Here is a 19,833-nt window from a genome sequence, read left to right as displayed (position 1 = left end):
TGCTGTAAGTATGTAAACAAACTAGGGGGTCTTCGTTCAAAAGCGTTAGCGGACTTAGCAAGGGAATTTTGGAATTGTTGTCTGAGCAGAAAGATTACGGTTCTGGCTCAATACTTGCCGGGGGTAAACAATTCAATTGCGGATTGGAACTCAAGGCAACTGAAGGACTTCAGCGATTGCAGACTAAAGAGTGACATTTTCTTGTTGTGGAACAGGAGATGGGGTCCTCTCTTGCTGGATCTTTTTGCGAACAGAGTGAACACTCAAGTTGGGAGATTTTTCAGCTGGAGGCCGGACCCAGCTGCAGAAGAAGTGGATGCTTTTCTGAAGGTTTGGAACGGGTCTCGTTGTTACGCATTTCCACCCTTTGCTCTGATTCAGAGGGTTCTTTTGAAGGTGAAAAAGGAAAGAGCAGAGATTTCTTAATAATCCCGTTTTGGACGTCTCAAGTTTGGTACCCAGATGTGATGGAGATGTTGATTGCCGACCCAGTAATTCTTCCGAGTGTTCCGGATTTGCTAACCAACGCTTCATGAGATTTTCACGAGTTTGTTCTACAAGGTCATTTAAGGCTATTGGCTTGGTTGATTTCGGGAGAGCCTGGCATATGTTGGGCTTATCTTCAAAGCTCATTAAGGAGTCATTGCACAAGGGACCGCAAAGTCCTACAGGCTGGCTTGGGGGAGATAGCTTCGTTGGTGTGCTTCGAGGAGTCTGGATCCAGTATCAGCTCCTGTAGTCGAGGTAGTTAACTACTTATCTGGGGTTTTTCATGATCTTCAATCTTATAGTACTGTTAATATTGGAAGGTTGGCTATATATGCAGGACATCATTTAGTGGGTAGCGTACCTATCGGTCAGCATGATGTGATAAGGAGACTATTGAGAAGTGTGAGAATTAAGGCTTCCCCGGGAGCAAAGTACTCTTCCCTTTGGGATGTTTATGTTGTTTTGAAACAGTTGATGTGTCGGAGCGAAAACAAGTTTCTAAGACTTGGAGATCTTTCTTTGAAATTGGTTAGGTTACAGTGTCTGATTTCTTTCAGGAGTGTTTCGGACGTTAAGGCTTTAGAGATTACTGGGCATAGGTTTGTTCCAGAAGGTGTTTGTTTCTGCATCACCAAAAGAACCCTAAACTATGTCAAACACAATTTTCTACCTTTGCTTTGATGAATGTAGAAAACTTTGCGTAGTGAGGTGTATATGTGAGTATGAGAGGAGGATGAATGTCTGAGGCATGGTGCAGATTCTCAATTGATAATTTCTTAAAATCCGCCACACAAGGCAGTCTCTACTCCTACCTTGGCTCGTTGGGTTAATGAGGTCATGAATAAAGCGGGGATTGATTTAAATAAAATTTGGCGCTAACTCCACGAGAGGGGGGGGGGGGGGGGGCGATGGCTTCTAAGGCTTTTATCCTGGGTGGGGATTTATCAGCCATTTTAGCTGCAGCTGATTGATCTTCCGATTCTGTTTTTAAGAAGTTTTACTTTAAGCCTGTGGATTGTCCAGTAGCGCATATTATGGCAAGGCTTTAAACATGCATAATATTGGCCTTCGTGCCTGTGGATTGTCCAGTAGCGCATATTATGGCAAGGCTTTAAACATGCATAATATTGGCATTCGTGCCTTGCCATGAATTTCAGATTTTCCACAGCCTGGGTGGGTAGAAACTCATGATTTTAATAAAGACACTGAGGTAGATATTATCCCTCCCTGTCCTTTTTCCCCACCCACTAATGATTGTGTTTGATTCTTTCAGGAGGAGAAAACAAGAAGTAATGTTGGAGGAAGAAGATTCTTTGGGTCATTGGATTTGAGCTTTTGGTATCGGGTTTTATAGTCTTGGTTCGAACTTTTGAGCGTGTTTACAGCATAAAGAAGGAAGATGGCTGCCTCTCTCTGGATTATATGGACATTGGAATGTTTAATCTAATGTTCTAAGTTCTTTTACATTCTTTGTTGCTGCTGTGAGTTGGCAAATAAAGAAACATGCATAAATCTGCCTCCATGTCTTTAAAAAATCATGATTTTCTACCAACCTTAGCAGCGGAAAATCTAAATTTTTTATCCCCTCCAAAATAATTTGCAGTTCCCCTTATTTCAACAGGCACATGCAGTAAAGTTCATGAAAATAAAATATATTCTTTTGCTATAAAAGGTGACCTCAGAATAAAAATGTCCTTCACAAGAACATAAGCTAGCAGTCCATGATGGACTGTTCCTACCGTAGCAGGATTAAGGGTGACTGTCAAATGGTTGGATTAACAATCAATGCCATAATTTTTCTGTGTGAGGCAATGGCCTCTTTTTACCGTTCTTCCACCTGCCAACATTGGAGAAAGCCTGATCACTTCTTCAAGTCAACTGTTCAAAATATCCAGTGGTTCATTCCTTGTTATTGTTGTAAATGAATGATGAGGCGGCACACCAACGTCGTGTAGTTCAGGGTAGTTTAATGAGTTGCTGAGTAGAAAACCCAACCATCGTGCACAAGATCTAACGGGCAACTGGCAACCGTTAGATAGAACACAGGACATGTCACAGAGCGGAGCAGCGCGAGTACAGCGCGCGACACACGTCATGACACCAAGCAAAAGGGTGAATATAACACATCTCCTTTTCTTGAACAGAGAGAAAAAAGGATGCAAAATCAGAAATGGGTCGAAAGCTCACAGTAACCTTTTACGAAGAAAAGGTGGTACACAAGAAAAAACAAAGCATCATAGAACACATTACTAGCTCTTGGAATAACAGCAGGAAATGAAACAAGGCATTCAACCCCACATTCTCCCTTAAACAGACAAAGTTACACATAGTCCTTCAAATAAGCAGGAACAACCCTGCAGCGAAGAGGTCTTCCAGCTCTATCAGCAACCACATCCTTAGAAGTTTGAGCTGAAGGAACAGACTTAAGCTTTCTTTGGTAAAGTGCTACCCTTCGGAGGTTCCACGTTTGGCCATCCCACCCTCGTCGCCAAAATGTTGTAAATGAATGATGAGGCGGCACACCAACGTCGTGTAGTTCAGGGTAGTTTAATGAGTTGCTGAGTAGAAAACCCAACCATCGTGCACAAGATCTAACGGGCAACTGGCAACCGTTAGATAGAACACAGGACATGTCACAGAGCGGAGCAGCGCGAGTACAGCGCGCGACACACGTCATGACACCAAGCAAAAGGGTGAATATAACAGTTATCATATCATATAAGTACATGCTCTAATCTCAACTGTAAGAAGTAAGCTCAGAGAATCATGGTTAGTCTTGTGGGATAGAATAGCGACTAGTAACTCAACAGCTATCCATTTCCTCCATTTCTCTGTAATTGCTAAACTGCATGCAGATAGTCGATATTAGTGTTTAGAAGTATAATTATAATCATCTAGATAAAATGGGTAAAAATGTAAAAATAAGTTCATCAATAGGGGCGGTCATGTTTAATACTCTAGTATCAGAGCATCTGAGTTTCTAATGTTTAATCGCAGGTTTATGAACAGTATAGTACACGTCTGAAATTAAAGTGGGTGGCACTGAATAAACGTTACGTTCTTGATACTGTAAGCACATTAGGGGAAAATGCAGGCACAGGAAAAGGACTAGGAAACATCAATAGTTTTAAAAAGAATTGATATATGGACGCTTACCTTTGCTAAATTCGGTTTTTGAGCATATTTTCCTAAATTCAACCTTGAAATGTTAATAAAAGGACCTTCAGGATTTGTAAGCATGGAAGCCTGTGAAAAAGCAATCATGAAATTAAGAGCAGAAATTTAGATAGTGATTGGTGTCTCACAAAGATAACATGAAAACAATATAAACAGTTTTGTTTTGCGCTTGAACCAGGTCAGATGGTAATAGGTAGAAAGCATGGATTTACAGCGCAAAAAGCATGGATTTAGAAAGTTGAGGTAAGAACTGAGAACAGGTAGACTTTCAGTTTTACATCACCTGAAAGCCAGCCCTTTGGGGGCGAGGGAAAGAATGACAAGAAGACAGGAATCTTAAAGACGGCATTAAGAAACAAGGCTTAGCACAAAAAATAGTTTTCAGGAATTTGACAAAGATCACATTGAAAAGTAGTTTAGTGAGGGGAAAAAAAGCTGAGAACAACAAGCCAGAGGAAGGCAAATAGCAGGAACAAAAAGTAGAAAACATTACAAGCAATACTTTTCTACAGCAGGGCACTGATGAAGAGAGAAAGTAGAAACTACTCTGAAAATATAAGTGGCCAAATCTTGTCATCTGCTGTTGGACATGCAGGCACAATTCCTTATTACAAGGTATATTCATGCTGAGTAGGTCATGGCATTGAAGTGGATAACAAAACACAGGAACTATAAGAACCACATCTAAGAAAATACAACAAAACACAACAATTTGTCTGCACTAAAGTAAAATAAGGCAACAAAAATGACAGGAAGCAAAAACATTATACACAGCAAATGCAAGCTATTTTAGTATCCATTTGGACGTTTAGGATCATGCCACACATGCTAAAAAAACGTATTTAGAAACTGCTGAAGAGAACCCGAAGAACACAACTTTTATATAACCAAAAGTGTTAACTGCAAGCAATATAACTTGCATTAACATATTTTGAAAATGCTTTTAGAAAAAGCATGCTGAAATCAAAGCGGCTATTGCTAAATAACATACCGTCCCAAGTCTAACATATCTTCCTGATGCACTAGTAACAGGGCGAGCAGTGTGGGACGTTCTTGGCGTCCGAATAGCCTGCTCCATAGTGCCTGGACGGCTCGACTGGGTACTGGGACGGACAAACCCAGTAACTGGTCTTCCAGATTGGGTGACGGGTCTGATGGGATTTAAACAATTGAATGAAGAATTAAAAAATTTATGGAAACAACGGAGACATTCTCTGGTTGATAACAGCAGATCCAAATATACTCAATTAAGTTTCTTTATTGTATGAAAACAAATATATGGTATATAATGTGCATACCTACAATTTACACTAATGTGTGCTATGGTAATAATAGTATCGACAAATAAATCATTTAACAAGGTGAAAAAGGTTGCTAATGTGCCAACGTGCTACATTGGTCACACTGCTTAAAATTACAGTGAAATTTAAGATATAATCAAACAGGACCATCTCAACACTTAACACATCTTCATCTAGAGGTTTCAAAGTGCTGATAGGCAAGACAACCAACAGAGTACAAAAGTTAGATATTTTAAGGACTTCCTAAAGTAAGGAAACTTATTTTTATTCATGAATAAAGTTGTAAGATTGTTCCACAGGAAGGAAAAAGTATTGAGTAGGACTCATCTGTGCACTGGTTTTTTGCACCGAGGGACAAGAAGATGTGCCTCATAGGATGTCAGCAATCTAGCCAATCAGTAGGCACTTTAGTTCAAATAACTACATTCCAAAATATTTCAAAATTATTTTTAGCACAATGAATAATTCTTGCCATTTTATGTAGATCACCCTAGGCACACAATGATAATTTATCTGGTAAAATATAGGATTCTAGGATGTTAAAAATTATTAAGAGACATTCATAACCTTTTTGATAACAATATCACTCCCTATAATTTCAAGAAAGAGCACAAGTAAAAAAGAGTGATTTAAAGCAGGCCATTATGGAAAACAGCAGTTGTAAAGAAAACAAAAAGAGAATCGCAGGCACAGGAACCTTTTTTTCAGACATTATGGCAGCAAATGAGTTCAGGTTTGTGAAATATCTCAGTGGTGTAATGTATCAGCTGCAGAGAGCTGTGCGGACTGAGGAGGCTGCTGGCCACAGGGCTGAATTCTCAATGTGTTGATTCAGCCTTTCAGGTTTTCAGTCTGCTACTGGAATACCTGAAAGGAGGTACAAGTGACAGTGATCATGCCTTGTGAAGTGCTTTTGAACTAAAAATTAAGGAAGAATGCATTTTCTGCAAGAAAACAAGAGGATCATTCGAGAACAAGTAATGCTAAAAGAGAGAAGCCTTTAAGTGATTCTGAACTTAAAATAAAGTATATATTTTGCTTATAATCTTAGGTTCTTTTTTATGACATTACATTTTCAGATCCTTATGCTTCTTGGGGTCAATTGAGTATTGATTCTATAAGAAGATATGTTCTATCCTTTTGGGGTTCGTTGTACGATGCAATGACATTTCGTTTGCTCTTAATGTCTTTTATTGATTTTCTTAATATTTAGTAAACATTTTTCAATTTAAAAGTAGGTTTGGTCCATGTGTTCATAACCATGTTTTCAGGAACCATGCTCGTGAGTTGAGAGGCACTGTGAGTGAGCTTTCATGCTAAGTTATTGGGTAAAACATCCTGACACAAAAGGAGCTAAACTGGGGAATTACTGACGAACTATACTATACTCATGGTGAGAGATAGCCACGAAAAGGGTATATTAATGCAGGCAGGTATAAATGTTGCCTTATGTGCATACTAGCAGGGGTTATACGGTCAACTCCAGCAAATCCTACACAAATAAAGGATTATACATTGTCAGTTCCCATGAAGAAACTATATAGCAGCTCAACTGCAGCTTGCGGTGCACTGGTTGGATGAAGAAGTGAACTTTTAGAAAATCTTACTGTTTGGGATTTATTGGGGGCCATCAGTTACAGAAATTGATACTGATGGGCAGATATGTTCCAGCCTTCGTGCCCTATGTGATAAGGCAGGTTGGTATACCATGGGATAGAGTAGTCAAAAAGATAAAGGAACACTAGCCCATTTGGGGCTGACATTTACATATGGAGTATTTATCTTTTAGCACCGATTGCTCAAGACATAATAGTTGACTGGTAGAAACAGGGTGATTGCTTGACGCTTACGGACCTATACCCAGAGAATAGATTCATGACATTCAAGGTTGCGCAAAAGCAATACAGGATGGGAAAATTACATTTTTTACAGTACACTGAATAGTCCTCATGGACCAAGCGATCCAGCTAATTTTCCTGGAGTCGGCAGAGCCTACACAAATAAGGATAACACTATTCTCAATGACACAAAGCAGAAAAGTATAAGCCATAATATACAAGGTATTAGGAATAGGCAAGCCAAAGATACAACTACAAGTACAGGAGAACCACTTATGGAAAAGGAGTGTGGAAAAAGCCTGAGATGAAATAAAGATTTTAAACAATGCTAGCTTCAAACTGATACAATATAATGAAATTCACATGACATACTTTACCCCGATAAAATTAATTAAAATATACCTGGGCATTCCTCACAGTGCCTTAGGTGCCAAACCTTAGCTGCCAGGTTCACAGACCTCATATGGTAACGGCAAGCTATACAGGGCTTCTGGGGTGAAACACTTACGAGACTAAAGCACTGCACGGGCTGACACTTACAACTTAGGATGAAGGACTGTCAGATGGGATTGATTACAACTAGAAAAAACAATGAATTCATAGGAAATCTGAAGCATTAGGAACCATGCTGGCTAAGAGGCGAACAGCCATACACAGGTTTCACTGGAAGCTTCCGGCTGTGACCAGTTGGTGTAAAGATTTGCTGAAATGGGCTATTGTGGAGGAAACACAGATGAAAAGGGTAAGGAAGGATGATAAACTTGCAGTGTTGACAGAATGGACAATTATGACTCAGCCTCTCGGTGATCCACCAGATACTAGGTTGCCCAGAATAGATAAAGCAATTATCAGGCATTATAGCTTAAGATGAGAAAAACACCTTGAGATGGGAATGGGCTTGTCTCTTTCCTATATTGCTCAATGGCTGGTGAGGTAGATCCTATAAGAACACAATAGGCCCACCCAACTCTAAGGATCTGTAATTGTGGGTGGTTGGGTGTAACAGGTGAGAGCTACGAAGGCACAAATGGTAAGTTGAACAAGGACAGATGTAGAAAACATTGATAAGATGAGCTAAACTGATGCACAATGGAAATGCTTAGTTTGTCAATGAGTTTAGATTGGGTTTATGATTTGAACATTTCTTATCTTTGGGAAGTTAAATGCTATATTGATTACCAACGCTGAAATGGTGATCATATGACGTAGTATGTAATGTGCTAATCAATATAAATCGATAATGACAACTTTTAAAACACATTGAACCCGAATGGCCATCCTTAAGCAGTCAGATGTTTGAGCCTTATTCATCTGGGTTCTAAAAGGGCCAATGGATAGATATCCCACATTACTAGAAATTCTACACATCTAGTTAATGGTAAAATCCATTATAAAACCATAGAGAACAAAGGAGGACAATTCCATGCTCAAGTCTGCAGAGTCTTTTCAGGACTTCTTGGCATAACATAAAACTACACCTTAACCCTCCATAACCTTGCAAATAGTATCATCATACAGCAGGAGTGATCGAACGCAAGCGGTTTTGAAAAGCTTTTAAGTAATGAACATATCAATAGTGTAATTGAAGTAAGAAAATCTTTATTTTAAAGGCACGTACTCACTACTTGGGTCAAATTCAATTGCTATGAAAGTCAGTCTTTCAGATGACATCTGATATTGTCATAAGTAAACAAAATGCAATTGAACAACCCCAGAGCCACCTACAAATTATTGAGGAATGCAAGCTGATCAAGTAAGCAATTATTCGGTTTGGTTTGCCACTGGTGATCTTACACAGATAAATGTGTGAGCTGTGCTAGGTGGAGATACATGCTTCCAGTCTGTGAGGTGTGTCTGTGATACTCATTGCAAAACTAATGTCACTGTAAAATTGCACAGAATATAATGAAGGTGGCAGCAGAGTCAGTGATTTCACGAAAAGGGGTAGACACATTGTTTTTCCATTTTAATTCCCTAAGGAATAGTTGGGAAGAGATATAGAAAAAAGAACATAACTGAATTACACCTAATTTGGCAAAAAGTTAGAATCAGAAAGCGTACTTTTAATTATTTGGTGTAAATCTGTTTGGCTGCTTGAGAAATTTGTGTTTAAATAGGTGAAAGGGGAGGTCACAAAGGGATTAAAACTGTAGTGATATATGGAAACGTGGTCCAGCAACACCGTCAATTAAAAAAAATAAGGATATCTGATTCAATGAGAAACCTTTTTCTGTCAGTACCGGTCACAAGCAATCTGGCCACAACTTGAAGAAAAATGCTGTCGCTACTATTATAGGGCACCAAAACTCAATCCCTGTGTCCTGAAGTTGTCTGATAAAGAACATTTCAGGGCAGCAAAACCTTGACCCCCGCTCCCGGTGACCCCCCCCCCACCCGCCACCCCTCCCCCCCACCCCCACCCCGGCACACATGAACAGAGACCCAAAGGGAACATCCCAAACTCCTGTAGGAAAATAAAAATAAAGAACTGTGCCACAGGTAGTGTGATACTTTGCGTTCCTCCCATGACGTACTGTGGGACTCGAATGGGGCTGCCCTGTCAAGTGTCAACCCCACTGTACCGCAAGACAGTGCAAGAATTATTGGATGAAGCTTGTACAATCCTCCAGTACCATGTAGCTGAAGCAGGTGTAGCAGTACTTCAAAACAAATCAAATAAATAAATAAGAAAAATGAGGGGGGTGAAAGTCCATGGATGGATGGTGTCCACTGCGAGTTGGGTGCCCCCAGGTACTGGGTGCAGAGCCTGGCCACAGGCAAGGTCCTGCGGCCAACCCCAAGCTACATACGGCAATCCTTACTACACTCATTCATGCTCATCTCCGTTATTGCACTTTTTCTGTTTCACACATTTACATGAAGATAATACATGCTCAATTGGTCTATGGTTCATTCACTCCCAAATTTGTTTTCTTAAAATGACCTAACCATTATTGACTAATCTCAGGAGCAGAAGGTTGGATGAGGTCATCTAAGATGTTATCAGTGATCAGTCATGAGTGATCTAATATGTGAGGCCATAAGAAGAGCACCGCAAGTCACCCAACAGTCAAATATAACATCATTTTAACCTTTGTTTTTTTCAGTGAACACACAAATATACATAAATACACACACACATATATAGGCATATCTTCTCACACACACTACTATATTCACAGAAAAAATGAAGGCTAGTGACAATCTAGCATTCTAGTTGGGTACGATAATAAGATCTTAGCTTATGTCCAGAAATTCACTGGAAATAGCAGGATAAAGTGAAATGAAACTAATGATTAAAAAGGGAAAAGCCACTGAAATTCGCCAGTTATAGTTTAGTAAACGGACTATACCTTGGCACCTAGTCATGCACTACTCGTATATAATAAAACCTTTTTTTAGCACTCTCTTCAGTAGGTACACCTGATCATTAAGTCATGAATAGATTAACAACAAGAGTTGAATATGCTACTTACCAGTATGCATCTGTTCTTGGCATGTAGGGCTGCTAACATTCATATCTTAGCATTAGATCGCCGCCTAGTGTTGGGTCCGGATGATCGCACATTGTTGTCCTGGAAGAGTCTTCGAAGTATCCTGAGATAGGTGGCTCCTCCCCTGGACTACAGTGCGCATGGGCATCGGCTCCATCCCCAGATTGTTTTTCGCCATTGTGGCAGAAGACGGAGTGAAAAGTGTAAAGGATGTCCATGCTAATGATTGAATACAATAGTATATCTGCAGCTGCGACAGGCACCGGGGAGGAGGGTGGGCGATATGAATGTTAGCAGCCCTACATGCCAAGAACAGATGCATACTGGTAAGTAGCATATTTAGTTCGAGGCATGTGGGCTGCTAAATTCATATCTTAGCATAGAATACATAGCAGTCCCTCCATTAGCGGCGGTTGCCCGTGCCAGCTGCAGAAACCTGAAAAAGTGTCTTGAGATCAGCCTGTCCTACAGCAGCCTGCTGCTTGGAATGCACATCAACACAGTAGTGTTTTGTAAAGGTATGTGGTGTAACCCACGTGGCTGCTCTGCAAATGTCCTCTAAAGGAATGTTCCCTAGGAAAGCCATGGATGCCCCCAATTTGCGTGTGGAGTGCGCCCTTGGGGGTATCGTTAAAGTGCGCTTGGCCTTTTGATAACAGATTTGGATGCACTTAACAATCCACCTGGCTATTCCTGCTTTGGAAATAGGGTTGCCTTTGTGTTGTGGTGAGAAGGCAACAAAAAGTTGTTTTGTTTTCCTAAAGTGTTGTGTTCTGTCTATGTAGTACATCAACGCCCTTCGTACGTCTAACGTATGGAGCATTCTTTCCGCCACCGTTTGTGGGTTTTGGAAGAATGCCGGCAAGTCAATAGTTTGGTTGAGATGAAACTGTGACACCACCTTCGGAAGGAATTTGGGGTTAGTACGTAGCACTACCCTATTTGGATGAATCTGAATGAATGGCTCTTGGATTGTGAGCGCTTGTAGCTCACTAACACGCCTCAGTGACGTAATAGCAATTAGGAAAGCTACTTTCCACGTTAGGAACTGGAGTTCACACGAGTGCAGTGGCTCAAATGGCGGTCCCATCAGTCTGGTGAGGACCACATTGAGGTTCCACACCGGAGCTGGTGGTGTTCTTGGGGGAATGACTCGTTTCAGGCCTTCAAGGAAAGCTTTAATAGCAGGCACCCTGAAAACAGAGAGATGCTGCCTATTCTGAAGATAAGCTGCGATGGCGGATAGATGTATCCGAATAGAAGTGAACGCTTGATTGCACTTGTAAAGATGTAGCAGATAGCAAATGATGTTAGGGATAGATGCATCTAGCGGGTTGATGTCATTGGCTGTACAGTAAATGACAAAACGCTTCCATTTTGCAGCATAGCATGCTCTGGTAGTTGGCTTCCTTGCCTCCTTGATGATGTTCATGCATTCTGGAGGTAGGTTAAGGTATCCAAACTCTAGGACTTCAGGAGCCAGATCGCCAGGTTGAGCTGTTGCGGATCTGGATGCTGAATTTCTCCATGGTTCTGCGTCAAGAGTCTGGGCGTGAGGCGCAGTCTTTGATGCGGCACCACTGAGAGTTCGAGGAACGTGGTGTACCATGCTTGGCGCGCCCACGTTGGAGCAACCAGGATGAGAGTCATCGCGTGCTGCCTTAGCTTTCTTGCCACCAGCGGTATCAGAGGGGCTGGCGGAAAAGCGTACGCAAATTTGCCTGACCAGTTCATCCATATCGCATTCCCCTGCGACTGTGGGTGAGGGAACCTGGCGGCAAAGTGTTGGCATTTTGCGTTTTCTTTTGTTGCAAACAGGTCTATCTCCGGATGACCCCACTGCTGGAAGTACGGGAGGAGTACTGACGGATGAAACTCCCACTCGTGCATTTGATGGCTGTATCTGCTGAGCAGATCCGCCATCTGATTGTCCTTGCCCGGGAGGTGTTCTGCCATGAGGAAGATGTTCCTCTGAATGGCCCACCGCCACATGCCCTGAGCCAGATGAGACAGCTGTGGCGAGTGGGTGCCCCCCTGTTTTTGAATGTAGTACATCGCGGTCATGTTGTCCGTCCGGACTAACACTACCTTGTTGCACAGATGTACAATGAAGGACTTGAGCGCCATGAAGATTGCCATCAGTTCCAGATAGTTGATGTGCATCTTCTGTTGCTGCGTCGTCCATAGTCCCTGCACGGTGTAAGTGAGCAGATGAGCTCCCCATCCCTGGAGAGATGCGTCCGTTGTCAGGATAATCTGTGGCACTGGCTCCTGGAACAGTCGGCCCTTGCAAAGGTTGTGTGGAGTCCACCAATGCAGAGAGTCGTATGCCCGACTGGTAACCAACACTAGGTCTGTTAATTGTCCCTGAGCCTGTGTCCACTGATTTGCTAAGCACTCCTGGAGCGGGCGCATATGTAACCGTGCGTGAGGGACTATGAAGATGCAGGAGGCCATCATGCCTATCAACTGCATGAACACTCTCGCTGGAAGTGAGTGTTGTGGTCTGAACTTCTGGATTAGAGACTGCATGCTGTCTATCCTGATTTGGTTTGGGTGAGCCATGGCCGTCAGGGTATTGATCGTCGCACCCAGAAACTGCCGGACATGTGCCGGCTGAAGATGCGACTTTGGGTAGTTCAACGAGAAACCTAGATCGTGAAGGAGGTGAATGGTAGTTGACATGTTCGCGGCGCACTGTTGTTCCGACTTGGCTTGAACGAGCCAGTCGTCCAGGTAGGGGTAGACATGGATGTTCTGCCTCCTGAGGTGCGCCGCTACTGTCGCCAGACACTTGGTAAACACTCTTGGGGCTGTGGTGACTCCGAAGGGTAGGACCTTGAACTGATAATGCCTGCCTTGGATAGTGAACCTGAGGTATTTCCTGTGGGACGGGTGTAGTGGAATGTGGAAATAAGCATCCTTGAGGTCTAAGGTTGCTAAGAAGTCCCCTTGGTTTAACAAGGGAAGAATTTGTTGTAGTGTAAGCATATGGAAATGTTCTGACAGTATATACAGGTTGAGGGGACGCAGATCCAGAATGGGTCTGAGAGATCCGTCCTTCTTTGGAATAAGGAAGTACAGGGAATATACCCCCGTGCCTTCCTCCCCCACTGGCACGAGCTCGATGGCTCCTTTTTGCAGCATCACCACCACTTCCTGCTGCAATAAGTGCAAGTGCTCTGCGGACATAGGCCTTTGCCTTGGTGGAATGTTGGGTGGAGTGGATTTTAACTCTAGACAATAACCGTACTGGACAAGTTGTCGCACCCACCTGTCTGTGGTGATGTTTCTCCAGACGGGCAGGAACTGCTGTAGTCTCCCCCCGACAGGTGTTAAGTGGTCGGGGGGCAGTGACAGAGAGTCACTGTTTGCTTGTGGTAGAGGAGCGGGAGTTGTTGTTTCCTCTGCCACGTCCTCTGGTGCTGTTTCCTCGGTAACCCCCCTTGTTCTGTTTGGGGTACGAGGATTGTGCTCCACCTCTAGAGAATTGTGATTGTTGACCCATCTGTCCTCTGGTGACTCCACGCGCACCTGAGCGACGAAAATTGTTGCCACGAAACTGTTGTGATTGTAGGGCCCCCATAGACTTAGCAGTTTCGGTGTCTTTCTTTATTTTTTCTAGGGTGGTGTCAACATCTGGACCAAACAGTCTATCAGGATTGACTGGCTGATTAAGTATGGTTGTTTGAATGTCAGGTTTAAACCCCGATATGCGGAGCCACGCCTGTCGTCTCAGCATGACGCTAGTGTTAATGGCCCTAGCGGCTGTGTCCGCGGCATCAAGTGCACACTTTATGGCTGCGTTGGAGATCAGTTTTCCCTCCTCTATAAGCAGTTTGGTAGCCTCTTGAAACTGCGGAGGCAGGTGTTGTAAAACTTGCTCTAGGGTGTCGTAATGCGCCCTATCGTAACGTGCCAAGAGTGCCTGTGTATTTGCAATACGCCAAAAATTGGCAGCCTGTGCAGCTACTCTTTTGCCTCCTGCCTCTAGCACTTTGGACTCCTTATCCGGGGGAGGAGCTTCACCCGTTGTTTGGGAGTTGGCCCTTTTGCGGGCATTTGCGACCACCAGGGAGTCAAGCGGCAACTGTCCCCGAATGTATGCAGGGTCTGCAGGTGCTGGTCTGTACTTTTTTTCGATACGTGGATTGACCACTCTCGCCCTGGTAGGTTCTTTAAAGATGTCCGCAGCATGTTTGAGGACCCCTTTGAGCATAGGCAGTGTCTTTACTGTCCTTTCAGAGACTGAAAAAGTGTCAAATAGAAAGTCTTCTTCTACTGGGTCAGCATGCATGTCCACATCATGATTAGCAGCTGCCCTCTCAATGAGTGCATGAAAACCTGCAGAATCTTCTGTTGGGGAGGCACGTGCACTGAAAGGCTGTGGGTCAGGCTGTGGGTCTTGCCCCACATCCTGGGTGCTTTGGTCACCAATGTCATCATATGAATCCGGCTGTGCATCTGGTTCATTGATGGGGAAAGTGTATTGGTCATCTTCATCATATCCCTCACCCTCAGAGTGTTCTGGGGAAGGAGTTGGGCTCCTTCTTGGAGGAGGCTGGATAGGTTCCATGAGGCCTGAAGCGTCCTGAGGAAGCCTTTTCTTTTTCAGGGGGATGACATAGGAGTCCACTGGCTGTGAAGTGATTCTCCTCTTGTAAAGGGTCAATTTGCCCGTGTCTGCGTCGATAAAACGCTCAGAATCCTCTTCTGAGTCGAGTACCCGACTTGAAAATGCCCCTGCCGTCGAAGAATCCGACTTCTTTGGCGTCGATTTTGTTGAAAAGGCCTTCGGCGCCTCCTTTGGCGGCAGAAGGAAGAGAAGTTTACCTGCAGGCTTCACCGGAGTGTCCATCGGCTTCTTTGGCGATGGCATCGGAGCCGACGTAGCAGAGGCCTTCTCCCTGATTCTCTGTAGTGAAGAGGCGATGAGGGACGCGTCACTTACAGTGGCCTTTGGCGTCGACGAGGAGGTCTTGACCTTGCCCTCGGACCCGACGTCCTGTTGCCCCTTCTGAGGTTTTGACGATGATGCCGCAGCCGCCGACCCAGAGTCCTTGGACCGATGCGCAGACGTACCAGCCTTCGATCCGTGTGACTTTGTCGGCTCCGTCTCCACCACGCGTCCGACTAACGGAGTCCCAGTCGGAACCGGAGCCGTTTCGCTGGCTGTTGCGGGCTTTGACGGCGCCGCAGCGGTCAACCCGTGCCGACCGCCCTTCATAGAGGATCCCTCCTCTGTCGTCGATTTTGACACTGTGGAATCGACAGATTTCTTCGACTTCTGTGGACCGGAGGTCGACGGAGTCGATGAAGCAGCGGGTTTGGTCGTTTTCGTTGGTACGGCCGCCATTTTAGGTGTGCTCGAATCCATAAGTTTCGGTTTCGATTTTGGGTCGGCCATTTTAGGTGTAGTCGATACCGTAGGTTTCGGTTTCGATAAGGCCTGCCCAGCAAGTTTGTCCGTGGCCGGGCCGGAAGGCGGGGCCGTGGCTTGCGGTACGGGGTCTAGGGTAAGGCCGACAGGCGATCCCGTGACCCGATCTCGATCTTCCTAACCTTCGGGGCATAGCTCGTCCCCTGAGCTATCTTCCGCGGCCCCATAAACCTCTTCGACGTCCCCTACCTCTTCGACGCATTCAAGGCCTTGACCCCCGACTCCGTCGTCGTGTTCCGGATCTGCCTCGACCTCCGTCTCGGGCGGGGAGATTTGAAGATGATGGCTCTGGTCCTCATCTTCTTGGTCGCCGAAGATGTTTTCTGGATCTGGGGCCGCTTGTCTGGCTTCAAGGCGCACCGCGCGCCGAATCTTGAGTGTTTTCTTGGACCTGAACCTTGCGCAGGCCCTGCAGTTGCCGTCGTCATGGTCTGGCGAAAGGCATTTGTTACAGACCGGGTGCAGGTCTATATGTGGGTATTTGGACCCACAGAGCGGACAGAGCTGAAACGGACTCCGCTCCATGCTGTAAAGTTGCAGTCGTGTCGCGATGAGAAGGCCCCGATGTCCGAAGAGTGTAAGCACTCCGCTGATTCCGACTCCAAGAGACGGAAGAACTCGAGACCGCACGCAAACAATACCGACGCAAAGAATACAAGGCCTTTTGGCCGTTTAAAGTTAGTTTTTCTCGGTTCCGACAGAGAGACGTCGAGACCGCATCCGAACCCAATGGCGGAAAAAAACAATCTGGGGATGGAGCCGATGCCCATGCGCACTGTAGTCCAGGGGAGGAGCCACCTATCTCAGGATACTTCGAAGACTCTTCCAGGACAACAATGTGCGATCATCCGGACCCAACACTAGGCGGCGATCTAATGCTAAGATATGAATTTAGCAGCCCACATGTCTCGAACATAGTTATTCCAGACCACACTTCCAAATGCCCAACATTTTTTCCACGGTCAATGATCTCTCTTCTCAAGACGGGAATAAATATCAGAGTCCATCAATTTGTTAATTCAACCAATGATTTATTCTTTAGTATATCCATCACAAATCAGCCCAATCCACTCCGCAAAGATTCAGCTCTCAGCCAACACGTGTTTCGTCTATTTAAAGACTTTTTCAGGGCAGTTCAGCAGTAAAATGTCTAGGCACCTCTGGCCTTCAACATCCACTATCCTGATGTCTTAGATCCACATCCATAAACCCGTAAATGACTTGGACGAGTTTGACAATGAGTGGATGTGTGAGTTCCAACTCCAAATTAAGCGTCCAAGTTTCAATCAACACATACAGATGTCTGTGCTACAGCATAGGTGCCTCGTTTATTGTCAAAAGATGTTTTTGTAAGTATACAGCAGTATAGCTGTCAACGCGTGGTATTTAAACCACGATCCCGCAAAACTAATCTTGTAGAGGGGAAGTCCTTGATAAGCCTCCTCACCGAATACAGTTTCCAAAGCTACCACGACGAGACTCCATGCTCTTGGCACCGAATTTTACGTATAGGGTCCATATTTACAGATGCGAGTGCATTTCTTCGTCTTTGTTCAACCAATTCGGAGTTAGTGTACGGAAAGGTAGGATATGACGTGATTCTTTTTGTCTTAGAGTCCATTCCCTGTCACCACCTCTCACTAACCCTGAATAGGTTGAACCAAGATGAAGAAATACACTCACATCTGTAAATATGGACCCTATACATAATCTTCACCTATTTGTAAATTTAAATATGCAATTTCCCTTGTATATATAGTAACCTTCAATTCATTTTCACTATATTTTGTAATTTTATTTCATGACACTTATATTACTAGGTGTTCCAACTTGTCAGTATCGACCCCGCATATATATGAACTTGATTACCAGTCTGTGACTGTTCTTATGCTTGTCAAAAGAATATTTTAAGCATTTTGAATATCAATATATGTATGTCCATAGTGTAAGCAGGACAGGCCTATGCAAATGCTTTATTCTGTCCGCCCACCAGAAGTTCGGCGTCCAAAATTACTAAAAATGAATTACCTAATACAAATAGGGGACTGTCCCAAGAATGTAACTACACAAACTATGCAATGAAGTTGCGTTAAGGTATGTGACTAATATATTGTAACTATGGGTTTGAACTACTCGATCATGAACTAAAGTAATCGCAAATGCATGCACATTTAGGCGTTGTCCAACGCATGAATAATAACCATTATAAAAAAATTGCAATTGACAATAATCAGATGAAAACAAGAGAGGTTGAAAGCAATAATAACAACATCATACATAGGGTGTACTAAAGATTATTCGCAAATGTAAATAGTTCATTCTTGGAACACATGACTGTTTGATTTGATGCAATTTTGTTTTCAATTTGCTTGATTTGGTTGAATCACTTTATCAATATATTACTTGAGTTGGCGGTGGTTTTAAAAAGAAAAGGGTGTTGTGTGCAATCACTACACTACATCATCCACAATGCAAAGAGGCACAATACAAAAATGTCATAAGCCTTATTTAAATAATGAAAAAAAGCTGCCCATTGTTTTTACCGGTGAACAATGTCTTGGAGGGACTGAAACGCGTTGGGTGTTGCTTGTTTGCTCCAGTAAAACTGTAACCAAGAAATAAACAACTGGATTATCGAGTTATCCGTGAGTGCGAGTAGAATTTTTCTTTGGAAATACTTGTATGTATATATAAGTATATTTATGTATTTACTATGTTTTTTTCGAGAAGCTGGGAAGACATTTACAGATCTGCAGTATGTCAAGTCTTAAACTAGATCTCCCTCTCGAATCAGATACAAAATCCTCCACAAAAAAAATCTAAAGCTGCAGTATTTCATGTCATGCCTAGGGGTGTTAATTACCCCTGCAGATAAATTGCGCCTGCAGATGCAGGGGTAATCGACACCCCTAGGCATCACAAGCTGTCTGGTTATAATCACCTCCTAGACCCTTCTGATAATAAGGGAGATATTTTTTAAAGGGGCTGGTATTTTTTCACTCATTTATTGGATCCCATACTCCCCAACACCCTATCTATGGACCCACACCATACTAGATTTTTCTCTGGCGAGTGTTGCGGGTCAATGATAAAGCATTGTGTTTGAGGCGCAGCTTACAATTTTGTGAAACTCCTAGGTCCTTATATATAGGGAGATAACAGGACACTGGGATAAGGCTTTCTCTGGTGGACTCAATACACTAGTCCTATCTGCTTTTTTGATGTTCTAGATAGTGGCTTGGAAGGACGCAGAGGAGTACTGCCTCATTGTCTGCCTTTTCCTCAATCCCAGGGATCTCATATTTTGAGGATGGAATTAGTATATCAGATGTTATGTCTTTTTTTATTTTTAAACTGAACTTGGGGTTCACGGCAAGTAGAAGCAAATAAATAAATGAATGACATATTTACCCCCTTTCAATGAAATATACAAGATTAGACAAGCAGCCACATCTTTATTTTGGGTCTAAATTGCAGGTGCTTCTTCAGCAGTTGGAAGCTTAAATAAAAGGGATTCCATCTTTATTCCTCCTGTACAAAAAAACATAGTTATCTTGGTCTTGAGCATCTAAAATCTGCTACCAGGCCTACAGTACACCCTTCCTGTAGTACCACTACGGACATTGTTGGTTAGCCAATAGATGGGGTGTTCCTGTTAGGCTCCCACAAAAGGCATTAGGGCCTGGTAGAGAATGGAATTGGTTCGCCAGCAGATAAGGACTGACTACACTGACTATCAGTTGTGTTAGTCATGGAAAACTGATGGTGGAAACAGGTCACCCTATACATTTTCAGGTGATTATCTCAAGGTGGTATGCACTATCCCAGCAGAGTTTAGTCAGCTGCTATGGGAAGCAGGTAAGGAGCAGATCAAGAGAAAGAAGCTTCAATACATGATAACATTTGGCCACAGAAAATAGATGATCTCTAGTAAATCCAAGAGGGTAGTGTGTGTCTTATTACTCCACCAGTGGCCTGACTAGAGGAATCCATAAGGAGAGAGGCGGAATGGAATTAATTTTTATATTGATGAAGAACCTAACTTCTTGGCATAAAAAAAGAGTAAGGTGATGTTTGCTTTTCAATTGACAATA

The 19,833-nt window shown here is 43.4% G+C and overlaps 1 protein-coding gene across 1 annotated transcript in view; it reads right to left on the bottom strand.

Moving 5' to 3' along the window:
- Window positions 1-19,833, bottom strand: part of TTC8 (tetratricopeptide repeat domain 8) — a 340,270-nt gene that overhangs the window by 205,801 nt on the left and 114,636 nt on the right. Inside the window, exons 4-5 of the mRNA XM_078660024.1 lie at window positions 4,658-4,817; window positions 3,646-3,735 (exon numbers count right to left, since the gene is read on the bottom strand). Of these exons, the coding sequence (XP_078516150.1) occupies window positions 3,646-3,735; window positions 4,658-4,817 (250 nt within the window). The remainder of the gene's footprint in view (window positions 1-3,645; window positions 3,736-4,657; window positions 4,818-19,833) is intronic.

The sequence above is a fragment of the Lissotriton helveticus genome, chromosome 9 (genome assembly GCF_964261635.1).
Source record: "Lissotriton helveticus chromosome 9, aLisHel1.1, whole genome shotgun sequence".
NCBI classification, from domain to species: Eukaryota; Metazoa; Chordata; class Amphibia; order Caudata; family Salamandridae; genus Lissotriton; species Lissotriton helveticus.
This window is presented reverse-complemented; position numbering and strand designations above follow the sequence as displayed.